This window comes from Alosa pseudoharengus, unplaced genomic scaffold (genome assembly GCF_046254945.1).
Source record: "Alosa pseudoharengus isolate Yale_2024_CS ecotype anadromous, Long Island Sound unplaced genomic scaffold, YU_APseudo_1.1 YU_APseudo_1.1_scf_20, whole genome shotgun sequence".
Classification (NCBI taxonomy): Eukaryota; Metazoa; Chordata; class Actinopteri; order Clupeiformes; family Clupeidae; genus Alosa; species Alosa pseudoharengus.
In genome coordinates this window covers 19,885,100-19,903,970 of record NW_027468664.1, presented here as the reverse complement: position 1 = coordinate 19,903,970, position 18,871 = coordinate 19,885,100, and the positions used below count along the sequence as shown (strand labels likewise).

Here is an 18,871-nt window from a genome sequence, read left to right as displayed (position 1 = left end):
CAGTGTTCTCACAAAACCAGTTGGTAGACACTACAGTCTGTTATGAGCTGCATGATCAAGACTATTTAGTGGGCAGCCCTTTCCCAACTGCTCTGCTTCCCATGGTTACTGCATGTTAAAGGATAATTAAACAACTAACTCTTACTATGCAAAGGAAAACATTGCACAGACCTACTGATTGGTAATGATTCTTCAATGATACTATGATGATATTACTAAAATCATGTTTTAGCTACTTAAACAATAATGCAGCCTTTTATATGCTTGGCCACTTCAACATTTGTCTTTATAACAAGCTTCAGATAAACATAGGAAAAACCGAATGGAAAAAAAAGTCCAAATGTCAAAATGCATCTGATCACGTTCATTTGTCTGAGTTGGAGAAAACAACCACTTGTGTCATTTGTGATAAAGAAAGATGAATTTTTCAATCAAGCGTAATTATAGGAATAAAGAAGGTAGGAATAAAGGGATCTTTCCGGAAATTTTCTTGGCTAGAGGTCTACGTGTTGGGTGTCCTGTGTACCATTTTTGAGGTTACTTGGGTGTCCGCTCTCATCTCCTCGTTCTTTCCCATCATCACATGTTTCCATGGAAGCACCATCAAAATATTTAAATAAAGGACTTGACAAAGTATTGTATCACTTGACAATGCCTCTGTGTTTTTGTTTGTTTACTTGACAAACTGTGTTTTCTTCCCTACACTTATGGCAGGGTAACAGAGAAACCAGAGGTTATGGTTTATGGGACATAAATGTTAGAGCCGGCTCTAGAGTTGTCAGGATATCGGTAGCTTACATCAACATCTGTTACACTGACAATGAACTGTCCAATCAGGTTTTTCAAAACTCCACCCCCAACAATGACATCAGATTGTCACACAGGATTTGAACAGGATGTATGTGAACAGCAACAGAGTGTCAAGAAATGTCAGTGGACTGATTTGAAACCACTGAAAATGTCTGATTTTATCCGCAGGCACAAGCCTGCTTTGCTGAAGGTATTGTCCACAGAGGCCACATTTATTTTGCAGCATGTTGATGCAAGGGACATCATAGACCACCATTCTTATACTAATCTTATGAATATACTAAACGCAGAAGACAAGATTATTAAACTACTGGATACACTGATACGCAATAAAAACGGTGATGGATTCCTACAACTACTAGTTGAAGAAGAAATCCAAGAACATTTACCGGGCCTTAAAGCAATCATGAAGAATCAAGGTAGGCTACTGTACTTTGCTTTTGCTCGTCTTGGCTTTTTTCAAGTGATCAAAGTACAACCATGTTTACACAATTGCACTGCGGGAGTTGGGGGGAAATGCATTTGATATTTACTTTGACATTAATTAATTTGGCAGACATGCCCAAAGTGACTTACAGCAATAGCATAACACTTGTGTATAATAAGAAAAGGCACACAGCCTATCATGGATTGGTAGATAACTAGATATATGTGACTTATGGCTATTATACTTGTATGAAACATCTTTTAGTTTGAAGTATGCCAAACAGTAGGCTATTGCCTACTGAAATTAGTCAAATATATACGAATTCTATTTGACCAGTGTAACATAGCCTACTACAAAGGCCATGCCAGTTGGGAACATGCCAACGGAGTTCCATTTTCCACGAGTAATAACAACGTAGGCTAAATTGAGACAGCAATTTTCTTAGCGAGACAAACTTGGAAATAGGCTAGTCTGTCATACTGGCGAAGCATGGTTAGAAAATTGCTGTGTATCACTTTACATTGTTATTTCTACATAATGTATGTAGGCTATCTATCATAGAGGAGAGGTCATGTCCTCGGTATTTCTTTCAAGTTTCACTCCATTTATTAAATAAAAATAGCGGACGAGACAATTGTCCTTGCCTCAACGTAGGCTACCGTCACATGACACGCGAAGTTGCAGACATTGCCGTAGGATATCTACCAGAGGACACCGAGGTCATGTGCTCGGAATTTCTCTCTTGAAGTTTCGTTTCATTTATTAAGTTAAAATATCCGACAAGATTATTATCCTTGCCTCAACGCACCGTCACGTGACACATAGTTGCAGATAGGCTGCCTCTGACATGTCAAAAAGAAAGTAGTCGAAACGCATTAATGTTGTGATGGATATTCTCTGCATGGCCCACAACCTATTGTCAAATGATATTTTGGTTATTTAGACTTTTTGTTTTGAAAAATCCAACACAGGAGAGAGAAATCAGGCAGTTGAGGATAGAGTAGGGGGAGAAAAGAGGTAAATGATAGGCGAAGGGCCATCCAAAGTGATGGAGAAATGTAGCCTAACATTCGCTACTCTAATGATGAGAAGCAGAGCATTCTTGATAGGGTGACCAGACGTCCCGAATTTCAGCCAATCTCATCTGGTCACCCTAATTCTTGATAACAGATGGAGCATGGACTAGTAGCCTATACATCTTCCCAAAGCCAATTTGGGAAAAGGCTATTGAGATATAGGCCTACAGGTGTGTTCCCAAAAAAATGGAATATTGTGAAAAAGTTGCGGAAGAGGTCGTGACCGCTCAACAGTCTGAGGACGTGAGGATGAGAGCACGAACTGCTGGTGTGAGTGTGGGGAAATATGCCAATATGCAGGGGCGGTTTTTCATATGGGCAGCAGAGGCGGACAGAGTACACAACTTCATTACTTGAGTAAAAGTACAGATACCCTTTGCTAAATTTTACTCAAGTACAAGTAAAAGTACAACAGTCAGATGTCTACTTAAGTAAAAGTACTGAAGTACTTGTTTTTAAAAGTACTTAAGTATCAAGAGTTTATTGCATTAATAGCCTACTGCCAAACTGCTTACATTTATGTACAGAAACGTCCTACAGAGTTATGAAAAATGTTAATGTTAATACCTTGGAGAATGTAAAAGGAATTGAAAGTAAAATCAAGTCATTTTCATCTTTTTACCATGTTGCCAGGGATGGGCAGTAGGCCCTATTTCTAATACATGTATTTAAAATACGTATTTCAAATGCAAAATACTATTCTGTAATTAAAACACTTGAAGCGAAAACTATCATTAACTTGTTCAGAAAATTTAAATAGTCTGGCGAGGTGGGGCCACAGGTTGGCACATTCCCGGGATGGAACTGCTGCGTCTTCATCATGGGCGGACTGGCCATCTGGCATACCGGGCATTTTCCCGGTGGGCCGACGCACCTTTTGGGCCGATAGAATAGGCTATATATATAATTTAATGTAATCATTTTGGTCAACGATCGGCCCAAAGGAATGACAATCAGCGGCCCATTGGTTACATTTCCATATTGACACTCGACTGATCCAATAACAGCTCACGTCAGGCCCCACCCCTCGCATTTTGGCTCAGAACCAGGATTCTGTGAGCGCATCAAAAGTTAATCGAAGTTGCCTACACGAAATTGCGGCGGGTGCCTGTAGTGACAATAGTGCAAAAGTAACACCAATGTAGAAGCTTAAAAAATACATTATTGCAAGTAGGCTGGCATATGTCAGCAGCATGTTGAAGTTCGTTGAGTTTGAACGAGGATGTAGCCTAAGCAAGTGCAGAGGGACAGTGAGCAGGTGGTGGAGCCTAGTTGAGGCTACATGATAAGAACTCAGTGGTGGAGCAGGTAGGCTATGTGTGACATGCCATGCTGACGATGATGATTATGATGACTTATTAATTGCGATAATGTAGCCCTAATGATGGTAATGATAACATAGTATGGCCGTGCTGTGATTATAATAACAAATAGCGCAACTTAAATGTTCTAAATGAATGATTTGCAAACCCGGACAGCAAAAGAGTGTCAAATCGATGTTAATTGTTGGTCAGATTGATCAGTTTCCGTCAGACGCCCAAAATTCAACATTGAATTTGTGATGAGTGATGGTTGGTCTCTCAAAGTAGAACGTCGAAAGGGTTCTATCTTGGAAGGGTTATCATGGTAAAGACTGTAGACGGAAATGTAGGCTACAAAACATCAAGTCATATTCATGCACAAGCCAACCAAGCTATACAGTAAACTATAGCCTACGATAGGCTACTGGAAGACATGAAAGATAATTAGTTAATGTAGCTATACTGTTCCAAAATGTACCAGCAAGGTAGTATAGCCTACAGGAATAAAATATTTCCAGCTCAGCCCTGTTTATTTCGTGTTGTTTCAGTTGTCCTACAGTAATTCATGTCTACGACAATCTAGGTAGCCTAATTTAGCTCTTTACACATAGGCTTCAGTAACTGTTTGGTGCTGCTGTCAGTTGAGCATAGTTTAAATGTAGCCTATTGAATAATTTGAAATGATACTTTGAATTCAAGCAGAAACTCTTCTTTAATAATTGCTTGTATAGCCTACTGGAATATGGAGATGTGCTCCATGGCTACCTCTGATCAGTCAGAGTGATAGCCAATGAGGCCTACATCACTTTCAGTGCTCCATGACAGCTGAAAATAGGCATATTTAAGGGTAATGCAAAGATTTTGTATTTAATTAGGTGTGCCCGACTGATTTGAGGGCCGCTTGGGCCAAATATGCCAGGGCCGATTTTTGGTCCCAGTTCGCCCCTGGTCTTCATCCATTGTTTCGTCCATGGTTTCGTCTCTTATCGAAATCTGACTATGGAGTTGACTTTGGCGGAAAGCTGAAGGTGATTGCTGATAGGCTGTCCTAATCAGTGGCGCTTGCGCAATCCAATCATGTTTGAGAGGGAAAGAACAAATTGAGGGTTTCCAAGATTTTTATTTTTTCCTTTCTTTTTAGGAGAAGTAACGGGTACTCACGGTTATGGATAGAAATGTAGCGGAGTAAAGAGTACAATATTGTCAACAAAAATGTGTTACGTTCCAAGTAGCAGTGCGTAATTCTGCTTCATAAAGTTGAACAAATACATTTGGTCATATAAATAGCCAGTTTATGGTCTACAGTGTAGTTGGTAAGTTATGGTAGGCCAACTTGGAGTAAATATACAGGGTAAATTCTTTGTCTAGCTGAGTAGCCTGGCAGGTGCGCACGTAGGCCTACGGCCGAACACTGCAAGCGCTAATGAATCGTGTTCTCACGACAACCACGTCGTTAACTTAAATAGGCCTAGGTTAACATCACTCTGAGTTCGCATTCAAGCAAGCAAAACGATGATTTGAATACACTGGAAGGGCAAGGGGTAACAACAGGACAACACAGAGACAGCCAGAATGCAGGACTAATGTTATGATAGTATTACAGTAATATGGATATTCTACGGGAAAATATTAAAACGGCAAGACAGCGGGGAAACGTTAAAATGATAAACCCGGAAAAAGTTTGCATGTTAGGTATTTTTCGGTCCCTGTGATTATTTGTGAAATTGTGCAAACGGCCTTTTCAAGTCATTTGAGAAGGAAGGAGTGTAGCAAGCTCCCAAATTGACGCTCGTCTGAGAAATTGAGTTTTGGATAATGTTCAGCTTCGACAGCTTTACAATGACTGAGGAAACCTAAAGACGAGTCCATAGCAACAAGTTCATGTGTTGAATTTGTTATTACCCAGTGTGCTTTGTTGAATGGTCTCAATGCTTTATTGTTTTATTTCATGTGAATACTTACTAGAGGAGTAACTTTTCAAGTAGGCTAATGCAGTTGCAGGAAGTGTGCATTTAGTTTCCATGCTTATTGTATTTCCACAACAATGTTAGTGAGTAAATCTACTGAAATGGCCACCATCTTGGTGAAGTGTGATGTGTAAGATCAGAAAGCAGAGGTTGGTTTTAGGGCGGTAGCTTATGTTGATGTGTTTTCATAGCGCGTATAGCGTGGGCGGAAGACATCACAATTGGCCGGGGAGGGTCATATCATTTTTGAAAATGCTGCTGGAGGGTAGTTGAAAATTATATTGTAGGCAGGGGAGGGTCATGCAACTTTTAATCGAGGCACTCAAAATCCCTCCGGTGATCCCGTTTATAAATAACTAACGGTCCCTAAATGGCTAAAATCTATAAATGGGTAAGCATGGTGGTGTCCGCGACCAACTACTAGGCCTATGGCATCGATCCAACGTGTCCTTGTATTGAATCAAAAACGGCGCCGGCCGCGGAGCCGTGTAGTCCATGTCACTCCATAGCTCTTTTTTGTTGCTGTTGCACAAGTTATTCCGAAAGCTGGAAAACAGTGTCACCTTGTGCAAGCTCACCTCGTCCAGCAAAACTTCAAGTTCCTCTGACGAGAAGCTTGGTGCCCTTGTTGCTTCCCCACCATACTGTATCTAACTCTCTCTCTGTTCATTGTAGATAGGTTGCTTTTTATTGAAAACATTAACCAATGGAAATCAATACCGCATTAAACAGAAGTAACTGCAGCTGCTTGCCAAGCAATTCTAATTGTAAAGTACCTTACCATTAATATAAAAGTGTGTAACGATTGATGCGACACACACAATTGTCCAATCAAAGGTTTATTCGCGGAAGTGGGAATCACTCATACACTTAGACTAAGAACAAGACACCATTACATAGGAAACACAAGGGAAGTCAATAAAGCAAGCACGATACACGAACAGGGTAGTCACATACAATACACCGGGTAAAACACATGAGGTACAACCTAAAGAAAGACTACACAAGCTAACACATACATGACAAGGTAAACGCAATTACACTCACTAAAACCAACATTACACAAACCAGCACTCACACACATTGCATTCTGGGAGGCTAGCACTCAGTCCGGAAGACACCGACGTTACAAGTGCATTACACAATTTTTAGAAGTCGTTAAACCCATGTCAAGAAGCGGCACAAGTGGCACAACGGGATAAGGGGTGGCATAGATATACTGTACTATTGCGTTATAGTTGTGCGATATACCTTTATATGGCTCTGGTTAGGCCTACCCAGAGCCTTATAGCTCTGGGCCTACCCAAAGCCTTATACTGTAGTAAAGTCCTTTTAGGCAAGTCCCTCCACTCGGCGGCCATATTGCAACGCTTTTTGGACACTCATCGGGCATCCTATTTGGCAGAAATGCGCGTGTGCAAGGCTTTACGACACCATACAGTAGTACTCGGCGAGTTCACAACACATGATTGGCACATGTCTTCACATCACACCACATGATTGGCTCAATGTATTCACATGTCAACGTTTTGCCAAGGAGTGTGATATGTGTAGACAACGGCGTTACAATCAAACCCCATGCATTTCTATGGAGGATTTTTTGAGTGCTGTGTCTCTTCATTAGAAATTCTCTGCTTATAGGCTCTGGGCCTACCATTACAAATAATCAGCATTGTTAACCGGAAACCTTCTAGGAACAGCTGATGTCAATAATAGAACGTGTGAGAATTCCATGAAAGGGCAGGCTACTTTGCAGGCGCCTGTGCTTGCTGCTGAGAAGGTCTGACACACAGAAGTTGAAAAGGGGAAGGAGGAGGGCTGGCCGGGGATTCACCTTCTCCCTGGAGCGGGGAATATCGCACAACTATAACGCAATAGTACAGTATACCTATGCTATTATTATAATAAGACAATATTTTTAAAGGGATATTCCACCATTTGGGGAATTACACTCATTTTCCACCTCTCCTCGAGTTAAACAATTAATTTTTACCTTTCTCCAGTTCATCCAGCCGTTCTCTGAGTCTGACAATACCACTTTTATCTTCAGGGGAGGTGGGGATGGGAGGGGAGGTGGAAAATGAGCGTAATTCCCCAAATGGTGGAATATCCCTTTAAAGGGGAACTTGGCATCTATTTCAACGTAATAAACCCGTTTAGAAATCATTTGGATGGTTAAATGACCTGTTCCGGTGAAAATGGTGACTTTCCCTGCTGCGCCTAGCGTCCCCAGGCGGAAAACCAACCTTGCAACATTGAGACTACCGTCCCGGAAAGAGAAGTGAGAAACAAGAAACTCGTTTTAAAGCGTGTTTCTTACCTTGTAACATCCACATAGTTCTGCCAAACTTATGCTAACCGTTCGCTAGCTTGTAAACAAATCCATGTGCTTTATCTTTACCTTTTCCCACAGTTTGAAATAGCATAATGCACAATTTATCCTGCAGAGGGGGAAATCCTGCCAAGTTTCCCTTTAAGTCGACCAGAATTTGAGGGGATGGTTGCCCAAGGTGTCATACAGGCTAGGACCACTATACTGAACCTATGCACTTAGGTACCTAGGTACAGTACTCGGGTGTTGTGTGATAACTGCAGTGCTTCGCTTGTGCTTCGCCCCAATATTGTCCCAAGTCAATATCTGCCAAGGAAATGGCTTCGTCTTAATCTGCATTTCCATTTGTACTCACTGTAAATCAGAGATGTTCACAAGTCATTTTTTGGAAGTCCAAGTAAAGTCTCAAGTCTCTGTCCATCTGATCTGTCCCTAACACTGTATTGTTAAATATGTTGCATTCTAAGGATGTCCTGTACCAAAACAGAAAAATCATTTGTAGTATAACTTCTAGAGTCTGCGATGCTGAAATCTGAAGATTTTTTTCTGCTCACTATTTTACTCACAACATGCTATCTGGCGACAAAAAAATCCATTCACTATACTAAGCTAAGATACCTGCGGCGCTGCTGGACTAAGACAATGCGTGCACCGAGACAAACATGCTTTGCCCACTTAACTCTAGGGGAAATGGTGTATAACCCAATTTCATAAAACGGTGGCTTCCTTTAAAGCCCTACAAAAGCAACCTGGGATTCCATAACACCTCAGCAATGCCACAGGATGATTGGCTCCATACCACGCCACATTGATGCAGTAATTTGTGCAAAAGCAACCTAACCAAGTATTGGATGTATAAAGGAACTATTTTAGATTAGTCAAATTAGTCAGATTAGTTCATTTCTTTTCAAAAGGTATTATAACCTCTAATATTTTGAGATAGTAATTTTTCGGTTGTTATGAGCTGTAAGCCGTAATCATCAAGATTAAAACAAAAAATAGCTTCAAATATTTCACTTTATATCTAATGAATCTGAAAGATTCACTTTTTGAAATAAATTACAGGTTTGTAGGATGTACAAGTGCATCTAAAATAAATTGAATAATACCAGCTGAGATCAGTTGCATTGTTTTTTTAATCAGGGAAGCAGTTCTCTACATTATGTGCTTACATCATTGCAAAAGGGCTCTCCAATGTTCTCAGTTAGCTTTTTAAAATATCAGAATAGTAAACAGAATGTGCCTTTGCAACATTTGATGAATGGTTGCTGATAATGGGCAATGTAGATAATCCATTAAAGATCAGCCATTTCTTTCTACAACAGTCGAGAGGTTTGTTTATAGAGTCAAGACGTGCTTGAGATGTGTAGATTCACAATTTAAAATTCACTGTTGAGAAAGAAAGTTTCAATGGCAGCTACTTCAGCTTCTCATAATATCGATTTATCTATGCTAATGAAGCTGTAGACTGATACCTGCAGTTTTGCGCAGTAGAGAGACTGGTATAACAATAGCACCAGTAGCACAAGCGGTCAGCTCCAATGTTGAGTGATAATGAGGGAATGCTTCCAGAGGAAGATGCATGAGGACAGATCATAAAAAAGTGATTGCTCTATACCTTTCCTTTGTTGACATTACACAGCATGTGAATCTACACACACACACACACACACACACACACACACACACACACACACAACAAAACAAGAAGAGAAAGATACTACCTCAAATTCATCCCTGTCAAAAACAGCAAAAAATGAATTGGACTCATGGGTTTTTCATTTTCCCAGTGAAAAATAACAGACCTACAAGCACCTACCTGTAACATTCAGTTAAAGGAACAAGCCACCCAAAATCAGTAGTGATATATGTTCTTACCGTAACTTTCACGAGTTGAGTCGTACCTCTCCCGCGTCGGTAGGTGCACTCAAACGCTCTGTCGCGTGGCGCGAATGTGTTAGCATGTTGCTATGCTAGCGGGCTCTGCCGTGGCCGTAGAGAGAGGCACATAGCAGTATTCAAACACCTCCACGTTTTACCTACTTAAATACAGTTGCACGAGTAGTTGATGAAAAATGTTAGGGCACACAACATGAAACGTGACTATTTTCCAAGCGAATAAACATGAGAACTACAATGTGTGGCGCAATAGCACTTGGGAGTACTTCGACCTAGCGTGGTAATATTATTAACACCTAATTGTAGATCCTATCCACCACAGAGTTTAGAATCCATGCTGGATCGACCCTCAGCCTCTCCCTCCCCTCTGAGCGAGAGAGGGGCACACACACTAGAGATGCGCTGATGGGCTATTATTTCAACCATAACTGCATAGCAAAACTTATCATCCATCAGCACCAAAGTTTGTTGACCAATTTTCAAAACTGCACCTGCCCACCATCCGCTGGTTGTTTTAATGTAGGCTATATGGGTGATGCAGCGCTGCTGACGTGAGGCTAGAAAGCTCTTGCCTGTTCTAGAAAGACTGATCTAATGCAGCAAATATATTAAAAGGCAAAAGTCGTACATTGGCTAGGCCTATCCCCAGAATATCAGCAGCAAACTCAGTCTCTGTCGCGCAAAACAGTCTCCAAATAAAACGCACATCGGCCTGTTGCCTATTCTGCCAGCTTGTGACAATATATCGTCCAAAATGCTTGATTGCATTGCATTCTCCACATTTTTAGCTACATTTTCATGTACCACATCAGCATTTTTGTTCAGTGAATCGTTTGTAAATTGCTTTACAATTACCGTCGGGCCTATAGGCCTATTGCCTGGCTTGCCTCAGCTTCGGTCACGTCCTTTTACAATTTTATCATTGTAATAAAAAACGCAATTTGCCACATAATTTCAGCATGCTCCTGGCCTACTAATTAATGCCTATTGTACTTTATTTTTTGCAAAAAGAAAGAAATCCTTGATAAAATAACAAGTCATTTACATTATAGGCTACTTTACACACTGTTATGTCCGGTTGACTCCCATTCATTTTGACTGCACGAGCGCGTCTTTTTCAGACAGACATCGCAATTCATTTTATAGCAGGCCATCGGACAAATATGACGCCTCGATATTAAAGAAACTCCGACTCCATTCATTCTGAAAGTCCACCGCACAACAATGCAACGTGCATGTTCACATTTTTAGTAACAACCGCCAAACTTGCTTGCTTGCCTTACACATCTAAGTTTTCCGACAATTTTTCTTACCTTCTTTTTCCGCTGTGGATGTTAGTGAGTTTGTAGAAGTTTTAGCTCTTACGTTCTGAACATCTCGCACTGCCATCGCCCAATGTCATTTCTGAGTCATATCACTCTCTGTCTCTCTTTTAAATGCCTATTCCCTGAATGGTAGGCTACAATTATGTGTTTTATATATAGGCTAATATCTAAACAAAATAACCCAGGCAGTCTCATCTAGGATATAACACAGGTTGAAGTTGGTTCTATTTAGGGAGGTGAACATCTGTAGATGACTCAGAAATGACATCGGAAGACAAGGAGTGAATATGGCAAGAGGCAAGCCGAAGTCGGCTGACAAGGGCCCGACGGTAATTGTAAAGCAATTTACAAAAGATTCACTGAACAAAAATGCTGATGTGGTACATGAAAATGTAGCTAAAAATGTGGAGAATGCAATCAAGCATTTTGGACGATATATTGTCACAAGCTGGCAGAATAGGCAACAGGCCGATGTGCGTTTTATTTGGAGACTGTTTTGCGCGACAGAGACTGAGTTTGCTGCTGATATTCTGGGGATAGGCCTAGCCAATGTACGACTTTTGCCTTTTAATATATTTGCTGCATTAGATCAGTCTTTCTAGAACAGGCAAGGGCTTTCTAGCCTCACGTCAGCAGCGCTGCATCACCCATATAGCCTACATTAAAACAACCAGCGGATGGTGGGCAGGTGCAGTTTTGAAAATTGGTCAACAAACTTTGGTGCTGATGGATGGCTGATGGATGATAAGTTTTGCTATGCAGTTATGGTTGAAATAATAGCCCATCAGCGCATCTCTAGTGTGTGTGCCTCTCTCTCGCTCAGAGGGGAGGGAGAGGCTGAGGGTCGATCCAGCATGGATTCTAAACTCTGTGGTGGATAGGATCTACAATTAGGTGTTAATAATATTACCACGCTAGGTCGAAGTACTCCCAAGTGCTATTGCGCCACACATTGTAGTTCTCATGTTTATTCGCTTGGAAAATCGTCACGTTTCATGTTGTGTGCCCTAACAGTTTTCATCAACTACTCGTGCAACTGTATTTAAGTAGGTAAAACGTGGAGGTGTTTGAATACTGCTATGTGCCTCTCTCTACGGCCACGGCAGAGCCCGCTAGCATAGCAACATGCTAACACATTCGCGCCGCGCGTTTGAGTGCACCTACCGACGCGGGAGAGGTACGACTCAACTCGTGAAAGTTACGGTAAGAACATATATCACTACTGATTTTGGGTGGCGTGTTCCTTTAAAATTCATTCAGTCTTTTCCAGCTACCAGAGCAATAACTGATTTGCTCCATGAGTCCATGGTACACTTAGTACATCTGGAAAAAGAATGTGTCTAAAACTGCAATAAAGATGAAGGGCTTTTATAAGGCCATATAAAGAATCACGGAAATATTAATTAAATATATAGTGCAGGGTGGATCACATTGTCACATCAGTAGTGAATATAGTCCCAGTTGATGGTGACTATTGAGTTGATTATGTACTTCAACAAACTCTGTCCTGTACTCCTTCAACAGAACTCAGCAGACGAGACAGCAGAGACGGGCAACTGCCAGATTGCACACAGCCTGGAGCAAGTGGAAGTGTGGTCAATGGGCAAGACCACCTCTCTACTGGAAGGCCAAGAGAAAGAGCAGTGGAGGTCTCCGGGACAGTGACCAGACCAGTTGAAGGGGCAGGGGTCGATGGTCACAGTGATTGCCAAGCGTCAACTGGATCAGGAGGACTGCTTGAGAAAAGGCAGCATTTAAGTATGTTCAATACATTATATAGTTTCAAGACAAATAAGGCTTTGGAAACAAAGTTTGAATATCTATTTTATTAGTCTACATTCATTAGTTCAAGCCTACATTCAACAGTCCCAAATAGATTTAGATATGACTTTTAAGCATTTATGTGGTGTGACTGGTTGGGTTTCTCTGATATGATGTAGTCCTAGCATCAGTTTCCAACAACAATCGATTTCTAGTGGGCAAGATATAATAAATGGCTCATCCAGTAGTATCGAGATGCCATGGAACTGAGCACCACCTAGAACCAGATAAATTCAAAAAGCAATCTGAACACACATTGCATTTCTGCCCATGAATCTGGGTTTAAGAAAGCCTCAATAAATTTGGCAACACAAATCTCCTCGAGGGCAAGGCACCCTCACATAACTTTACCAGGGATGCCAGTAAATTGAGTAAAAAGGGGTGAAACTCACTTTTTGGTGGTTTATCTTCGTCTCACAATGTGTCAGGGTTGGCGGATAGGACCCAAGTGCAAGACTCCTCCAGGCAGAAATTAGAAAAACTCACTTTATTAAATGACAACCCTACTAACTGACAGGACTTCAACTGCGTAAACAGAGAGACGAGCCAACAAGGAACAGAGAAACAGGAGGGTAGAAATACACATACCAATTAACAGAAAGACAGAGGACTGGACAAAACCAACGAGACAATAACAGGGAACAGGTGAGGAAGCAGAAACGGAGGGAAAACTAACAAGACAGGAAGCACAGACCAAATAAGGAGATGGGGCAGAGACAAAGACAGGTGACAGGCAGGTAACACAAAGCACATGGGGAACCAGGCAAACACAGCACACAGTTCCTACAACTATGGATAGAAACAGCTTGTTTTACAAATGATCTTTTAGGCTATTTTCACAAACAAAGAAAGTCACTGCAGAGGCTAAATGAGGGAGGTAAATCACTGTGTTGACTCACTACAAAAAATACATAGAATGTGTTTAGTCTGTATGAATGTTTTCATATGCTGCTTTTAAATAACTAACCTACCAGTAATTGATTGGTCAAGCGTGCCTTTCTTTAGGCTAACTCTAATCTGGCTGCTAGTGAAAATATGACAGAAACTATGACTGTGTTAACAAACTAGCTCCTAGACAGCTCCTAGCTTTCCCGGCTGAAAGGTATAGATACTGCAGATGTACTGTAGCGACCCAAATTATATCTGTCACCTATTTTTTATTCACAGAGCTGTAGTCTTCCCTGTTGTAATTACTGATCTGGTAAAGTGCAAATGAGACACAACTATGGAACTACACAAGACAATTTGCTTGAATTTCCAACTTATTCCTTTGCCTATAATTTCCCTCATTTTTTTCAGATCTGGAAAACTGTTCTTTTGCTAGAATAGAGGAGTTGGTTTCAAATCCTGAAAAAGCAGAAACACTGATGTCTGAACTACAGAACAAACTCAAGGATGGAGAAATGGACAGAATTGAGAGGGAATTGCGAAGCAAAAAATGTATAAAGGAAAACTGGTGTTATACAACCATAACCAAAATCAAAAACAACCAAGGACTGAAAGAATTCCTTGAACCCGGAGAACAAAAGATATTTCCTTCAATTGTTTTCGATTTGTTTGAAAACAACAGGGGGAAAAAGGAAACGAAAAATAAAGAATTGAATGAATCTGATGTCTCGTTAGAAGACACTGAGACTACAGTGGAAATGCAACCTGGTGAGAGAGTAAATGACGATTTGGAACACACTCATCAAGCCTCAGAGAATAACTTACCATTTCCAGCCAAAGATTCATACCTAAACAGTAATGCCCAGGACTCAGAACACAGTTATCTGAAAGAAGAGTTCCTCATGAACTCTGGCCACCAGAGTTACCAAACCAAAAGTGAGCCATGCATGAGAATGCAGACCAGTGAAGCCAATGGAGAGAAAGATGAGTTTAAACCCGCTGAGAAGGACCCTTTATCTGACAGTGGACATGAAAGTATTTTTGACACCATGAACAACAGTTATGGAACGTTATCAACAAAGATGAGCAGCCTTGAGGGAAAGGAGGGGAAGAGGGTGGATGTATCTTCTGCTCTTAAAAGGGATAGATTGTCTGCTGAGCATCAATATTTAGCTGATGAGATACCATCAAAGGTTGCTAAACACATAGATGCCACGGATTGTGACCACGAAGCAAAAAATAGCACAGAAACTAATGTTGATAAGTGCCCCTGCATAGTTGAATATTCACTGATCAATTACGCAAATTCAATTCTACATGTTACACAAAATTCATATTTAGCAAACACTGATGTCATGTCAAACCAGCAGTCTGAGAACATTTCCCACACTTCTGAATCAGTCTTTCAAACTGAGAACAACTTAGACAAAGATGTCGAAATGAGTGTAGAAGGAATCATTGCTAGAATGGAGCATCAATCTGATGAGATAAAGGTCAGTTCAAAGCAGATTCAGAGCCAAGATTCACAGAACATTCCAGCAAAAAATACACGTTCATCTGCCTTAGATTGTGACAATTTAGAAATGGACACCAATGTTCAAAGATACAGAGAAGATTCAGATGTTTTGCATGGTACAACAGACAAGTCTTCCAACATGGAAGCTGATGGAACAAATGATAAAGAAAATTTAGCTGATGAACTACCATCAAAGGTTGATAAACACATAGATGCCCCGAGTTCAGAGCATGAAACACTTGTTAATGCAAGCCTATGTGAGCCAACTATACCTAAAAATCAGGGACATTCTACAGAGACCCCACAGTCAGATACAGCAGTGGAGCTAGAGCCTAGTCAGAGTAGTCCTACAGATGCAATGAAGAGCAGACTAAACAATGATGCCAGGGCCTCTGACTATAGTCATGTAGAAGAAAAGCCCTTTACAAATAGTGGGAATCAGTTTCAAAGTGAACAAAATAACACTTCAGCAAACCCAGGTAAGCATGTACATAGCAGTGAGGATAATGATGGGGAAAGTGAGCATGAAGCTATTGAAGAACACTGTTCACCTGATAGTAGTCATGAAGATAACAATGCCAATTCCAAGGATGTATTGATAAAGGGGGACAGATTTGAATCCAACAATCTTCATGCAACCTCAAAAGAAGCACAGACACAAGCTAATGGATATCCTGTGCTTCAAAACATTGAAACTGAAACTTCCAAAGATTATGATTTATCTTTAGAGATGGTTTTTACAGGGACTTCAGACACAATATACACAACAACACATATGAGAACACAAGCCATTAAGACATTGGCTGCAGAGGCTAAGGATTTTGACCATGAGGCAAAAAATACAGAAATTAATGTTGATAAATGCCCCTCAGTTGAATGTTCACTGATTAATCACACAATTCCAATTCCACATGTTACACAAAATTCATATTCAGCAAACACTGATGACATGTCAAACCAGAATTCTGAGAAAAGTTCCCACACAGCTGTTGTCCACACTTCTGACTCAGTATTCCAAACTGAGGACAACTTAGACAAAGATGTGGAAATTAGTGAATCTGTTGCTTCAGAAGGTATCATTGCTGAAACTAAGCATCAGCCTGATGACATACATGACAGTTTGAAGCAGATTCAGAGCCAATATTCTCATAACATGGCCATTCCATCAAAAAATAGAAGTTTGTCTGCCTCAGATTGTGACAATTTAGAAATTGACACTAATGTTCAAAGAAACATAGAGGATGTTTTGGGGGGTTCAACAGACAAGTCTTCCAAAATGGAAGTAGATGGAACAAATGATAAAGAAAATTCAGAGGTGGATGATCTTGACCCTTCATATAAATGTTCACGCAATGTTTATGACTCTGTTGAGCTGGAAGAATCCAGTGAGAGAGTTCATTCAGATCCCATTCATAACTCAGAGACCAAAAACAGTCCAATGGAAAATGCTCAAAAAATCCCTTTGCCTCAACCCCCATCTGTGGAAGGATCAACTGTTTCAACAGTTAACAAAAAAGGTGTTTTTAAAAATGAAAAAGACAAACAAAAAGCTAAAAGGCCACACAAAAGAAAAGACCCTAATTTGGAGAAAGAATGGAAGAAAGAGCGCCTTGTTAAATGGTTAGACACTTATAAAAGAGAAGGGAACACCTTGGAGGATCTGAAAAATAGAATCTCATGGCATACTAAACTGGAACATAAAACATTTCCTTATATCGTGGCAGACCAATGTACAATTTTTCATGTTCCCAAAACAACTGACCGTAAATTTATATTTCTAACCAATGTAGATGTATATAAAAAGGGTGGTGAACTGAGAAAACCTTGTTATGAGAAGCTGCAATATCAAATGGGAGTTTCAGGCATTAGTGAAACAATTGTGCTCTCTCCAGAGAATAAAACGAAGCCAGTCAGATATGATTTCTCCTTTGAGAATATTGCTGAACTCTGTCGTAGGCTTGTGTTTGAAGTCCTTGCCCCAGCAATTGTAGTCTTCAAAAAGGTTCAGAGAGAGAGGGAATTATTCTCAGATGATTGATTATTATTTGTTAATAAATATACAGGGATACACAGAACTTCAGTCATGAAGTCATACCGATTTATACCCCACACTATTCTCAAGATCAGAGTGCAAGCCATGGTTCTTTCCATACAGGGCTATTCCCATACAATGTTACCTGGGCTGCTTGCTAGTGTGCACTGAAATGCAGTGATGCAATTGGTCTTAAATCAGCCAAAAAATGTACATGTAACTCCTTGTTTAGTAACTCTTCATTGGCTTCCTGGAAATAAATTCAATTCCTCACTCTGGCCTATAGGACACTTACTGGATTTCCACAATTTTAAGCTTATGATCCAGCTTTATTAACCCATTCAACCATTGTGGTCCTCTGATTCTTGTCTGCTGTGTCAGAGTTCCATCAGTACTAAGAGAACACAATCTAGATTTTTTGTACTTCCTCGTTTGTGGAATGATTTACCCAGTGTTCATTCTAGTTTTGGGGTTTAAGGAAGCATTACTGTGAAAATGGAGCCCTCTCCTTTTCCCCTACCCACTCTCCTACAATACCCTTTGGACTACCTTGTGCAACACACAGACTGTGCAACCACACTCACATGCACTCACCTTTTACTTACAGTATATGTTTGAAGGGTGTCATTGTATTGCTGTGTAGGTGTTTATGTCTTGTGTGTGTCTTTTTATACTATTGGAGATTTTAACTGTGGGGATATTGGTACAGACCATCTCCCCTCTACAATGATTTAGCCCAGCATCGTAATTGGGTAATTGGTGAGCAAAGGCTGGTTTATTTCAAGAGAGGAGAAACTGGAAATGCAGGAGACAATGGAAGGCACAGGAAAGAGCTGGAGATCCAGGGAATCAGGAAAGTCTGTAAATTGAAGTTTAAGACTGTGAATTGAAGTTTAGAAAGTTGGTCCAGAGTTATGCAAGGTTGCCTTGTTTGGACTGGGTGCCTAGAGTGTGTGGAACTTAGGATTGTATGCCTGGACTCCATTGTCCTTCCTGGATCTGCCTGTTTTTGGAAAATGAATCTATTTTTGTGATTTCTAAACTGTTTTACAGTTTTTTCTGATTGCTTAAGCACATTTTTTGTAACTATGGCTTTTTTTGCAAAACTCTACACACAAATGGCAAAACCTCTCACCCAATCAGCAAAAGATTTTATTTCTCTTGCAAAAGCTAACACACCTTGCTTAACTCTTCACACCTTCGTAAAAATGGTGTTTTCGTATCTAACAGTAAACACAAGCCATCACAATAGTAAGCACACAATGTGCCAACAACACACTGATGGTATGAATATAAAACACATCTGGCTTTTGCTTTCTCTGTGCACAAGGTAGACTATGTCAGTTTGAGGTCATACTTTTGTCATAGTTCTGTAAACATACAGGGATCCAAACTTCAAGTATTACAGTAGTGTTTATTTACACACATCAAAACAAACACAAGTGTGTTTTTCCAAGTCAAAACACAAAATAGCATT

At 40.4% G+C, this 18,871-nt stretch overlaps 1 protein-coding gene across 1 annotated transcript; it reads left to right on the top strand.

Annotated features, from left to right (window-relative positions):
• The first annotated feature begins 917 nt into the window (after positions 1-917).
• On the top strand, positions 918-18,421 carry LOC143136230 (uncharacterized). Its single transcript, XM_076296825.1, has 3 exons — positions 918-1,229; positions 12,662-12,895; positions 14,258-18,421. Exons 1-3 carry the CDS (start codon positions 959-961, stop codon positions 17,398-17,400), a joined length of 3,648 nt encoding a protein of 1,215 aa, XP_076152940.1. The 5' UTR covers positions 918-958; the 3' UTR covers positions 17,401-18,421.
• The last annotated feature ends 450 nt before the right edge of the window (positions 18,422-18,871 follow it).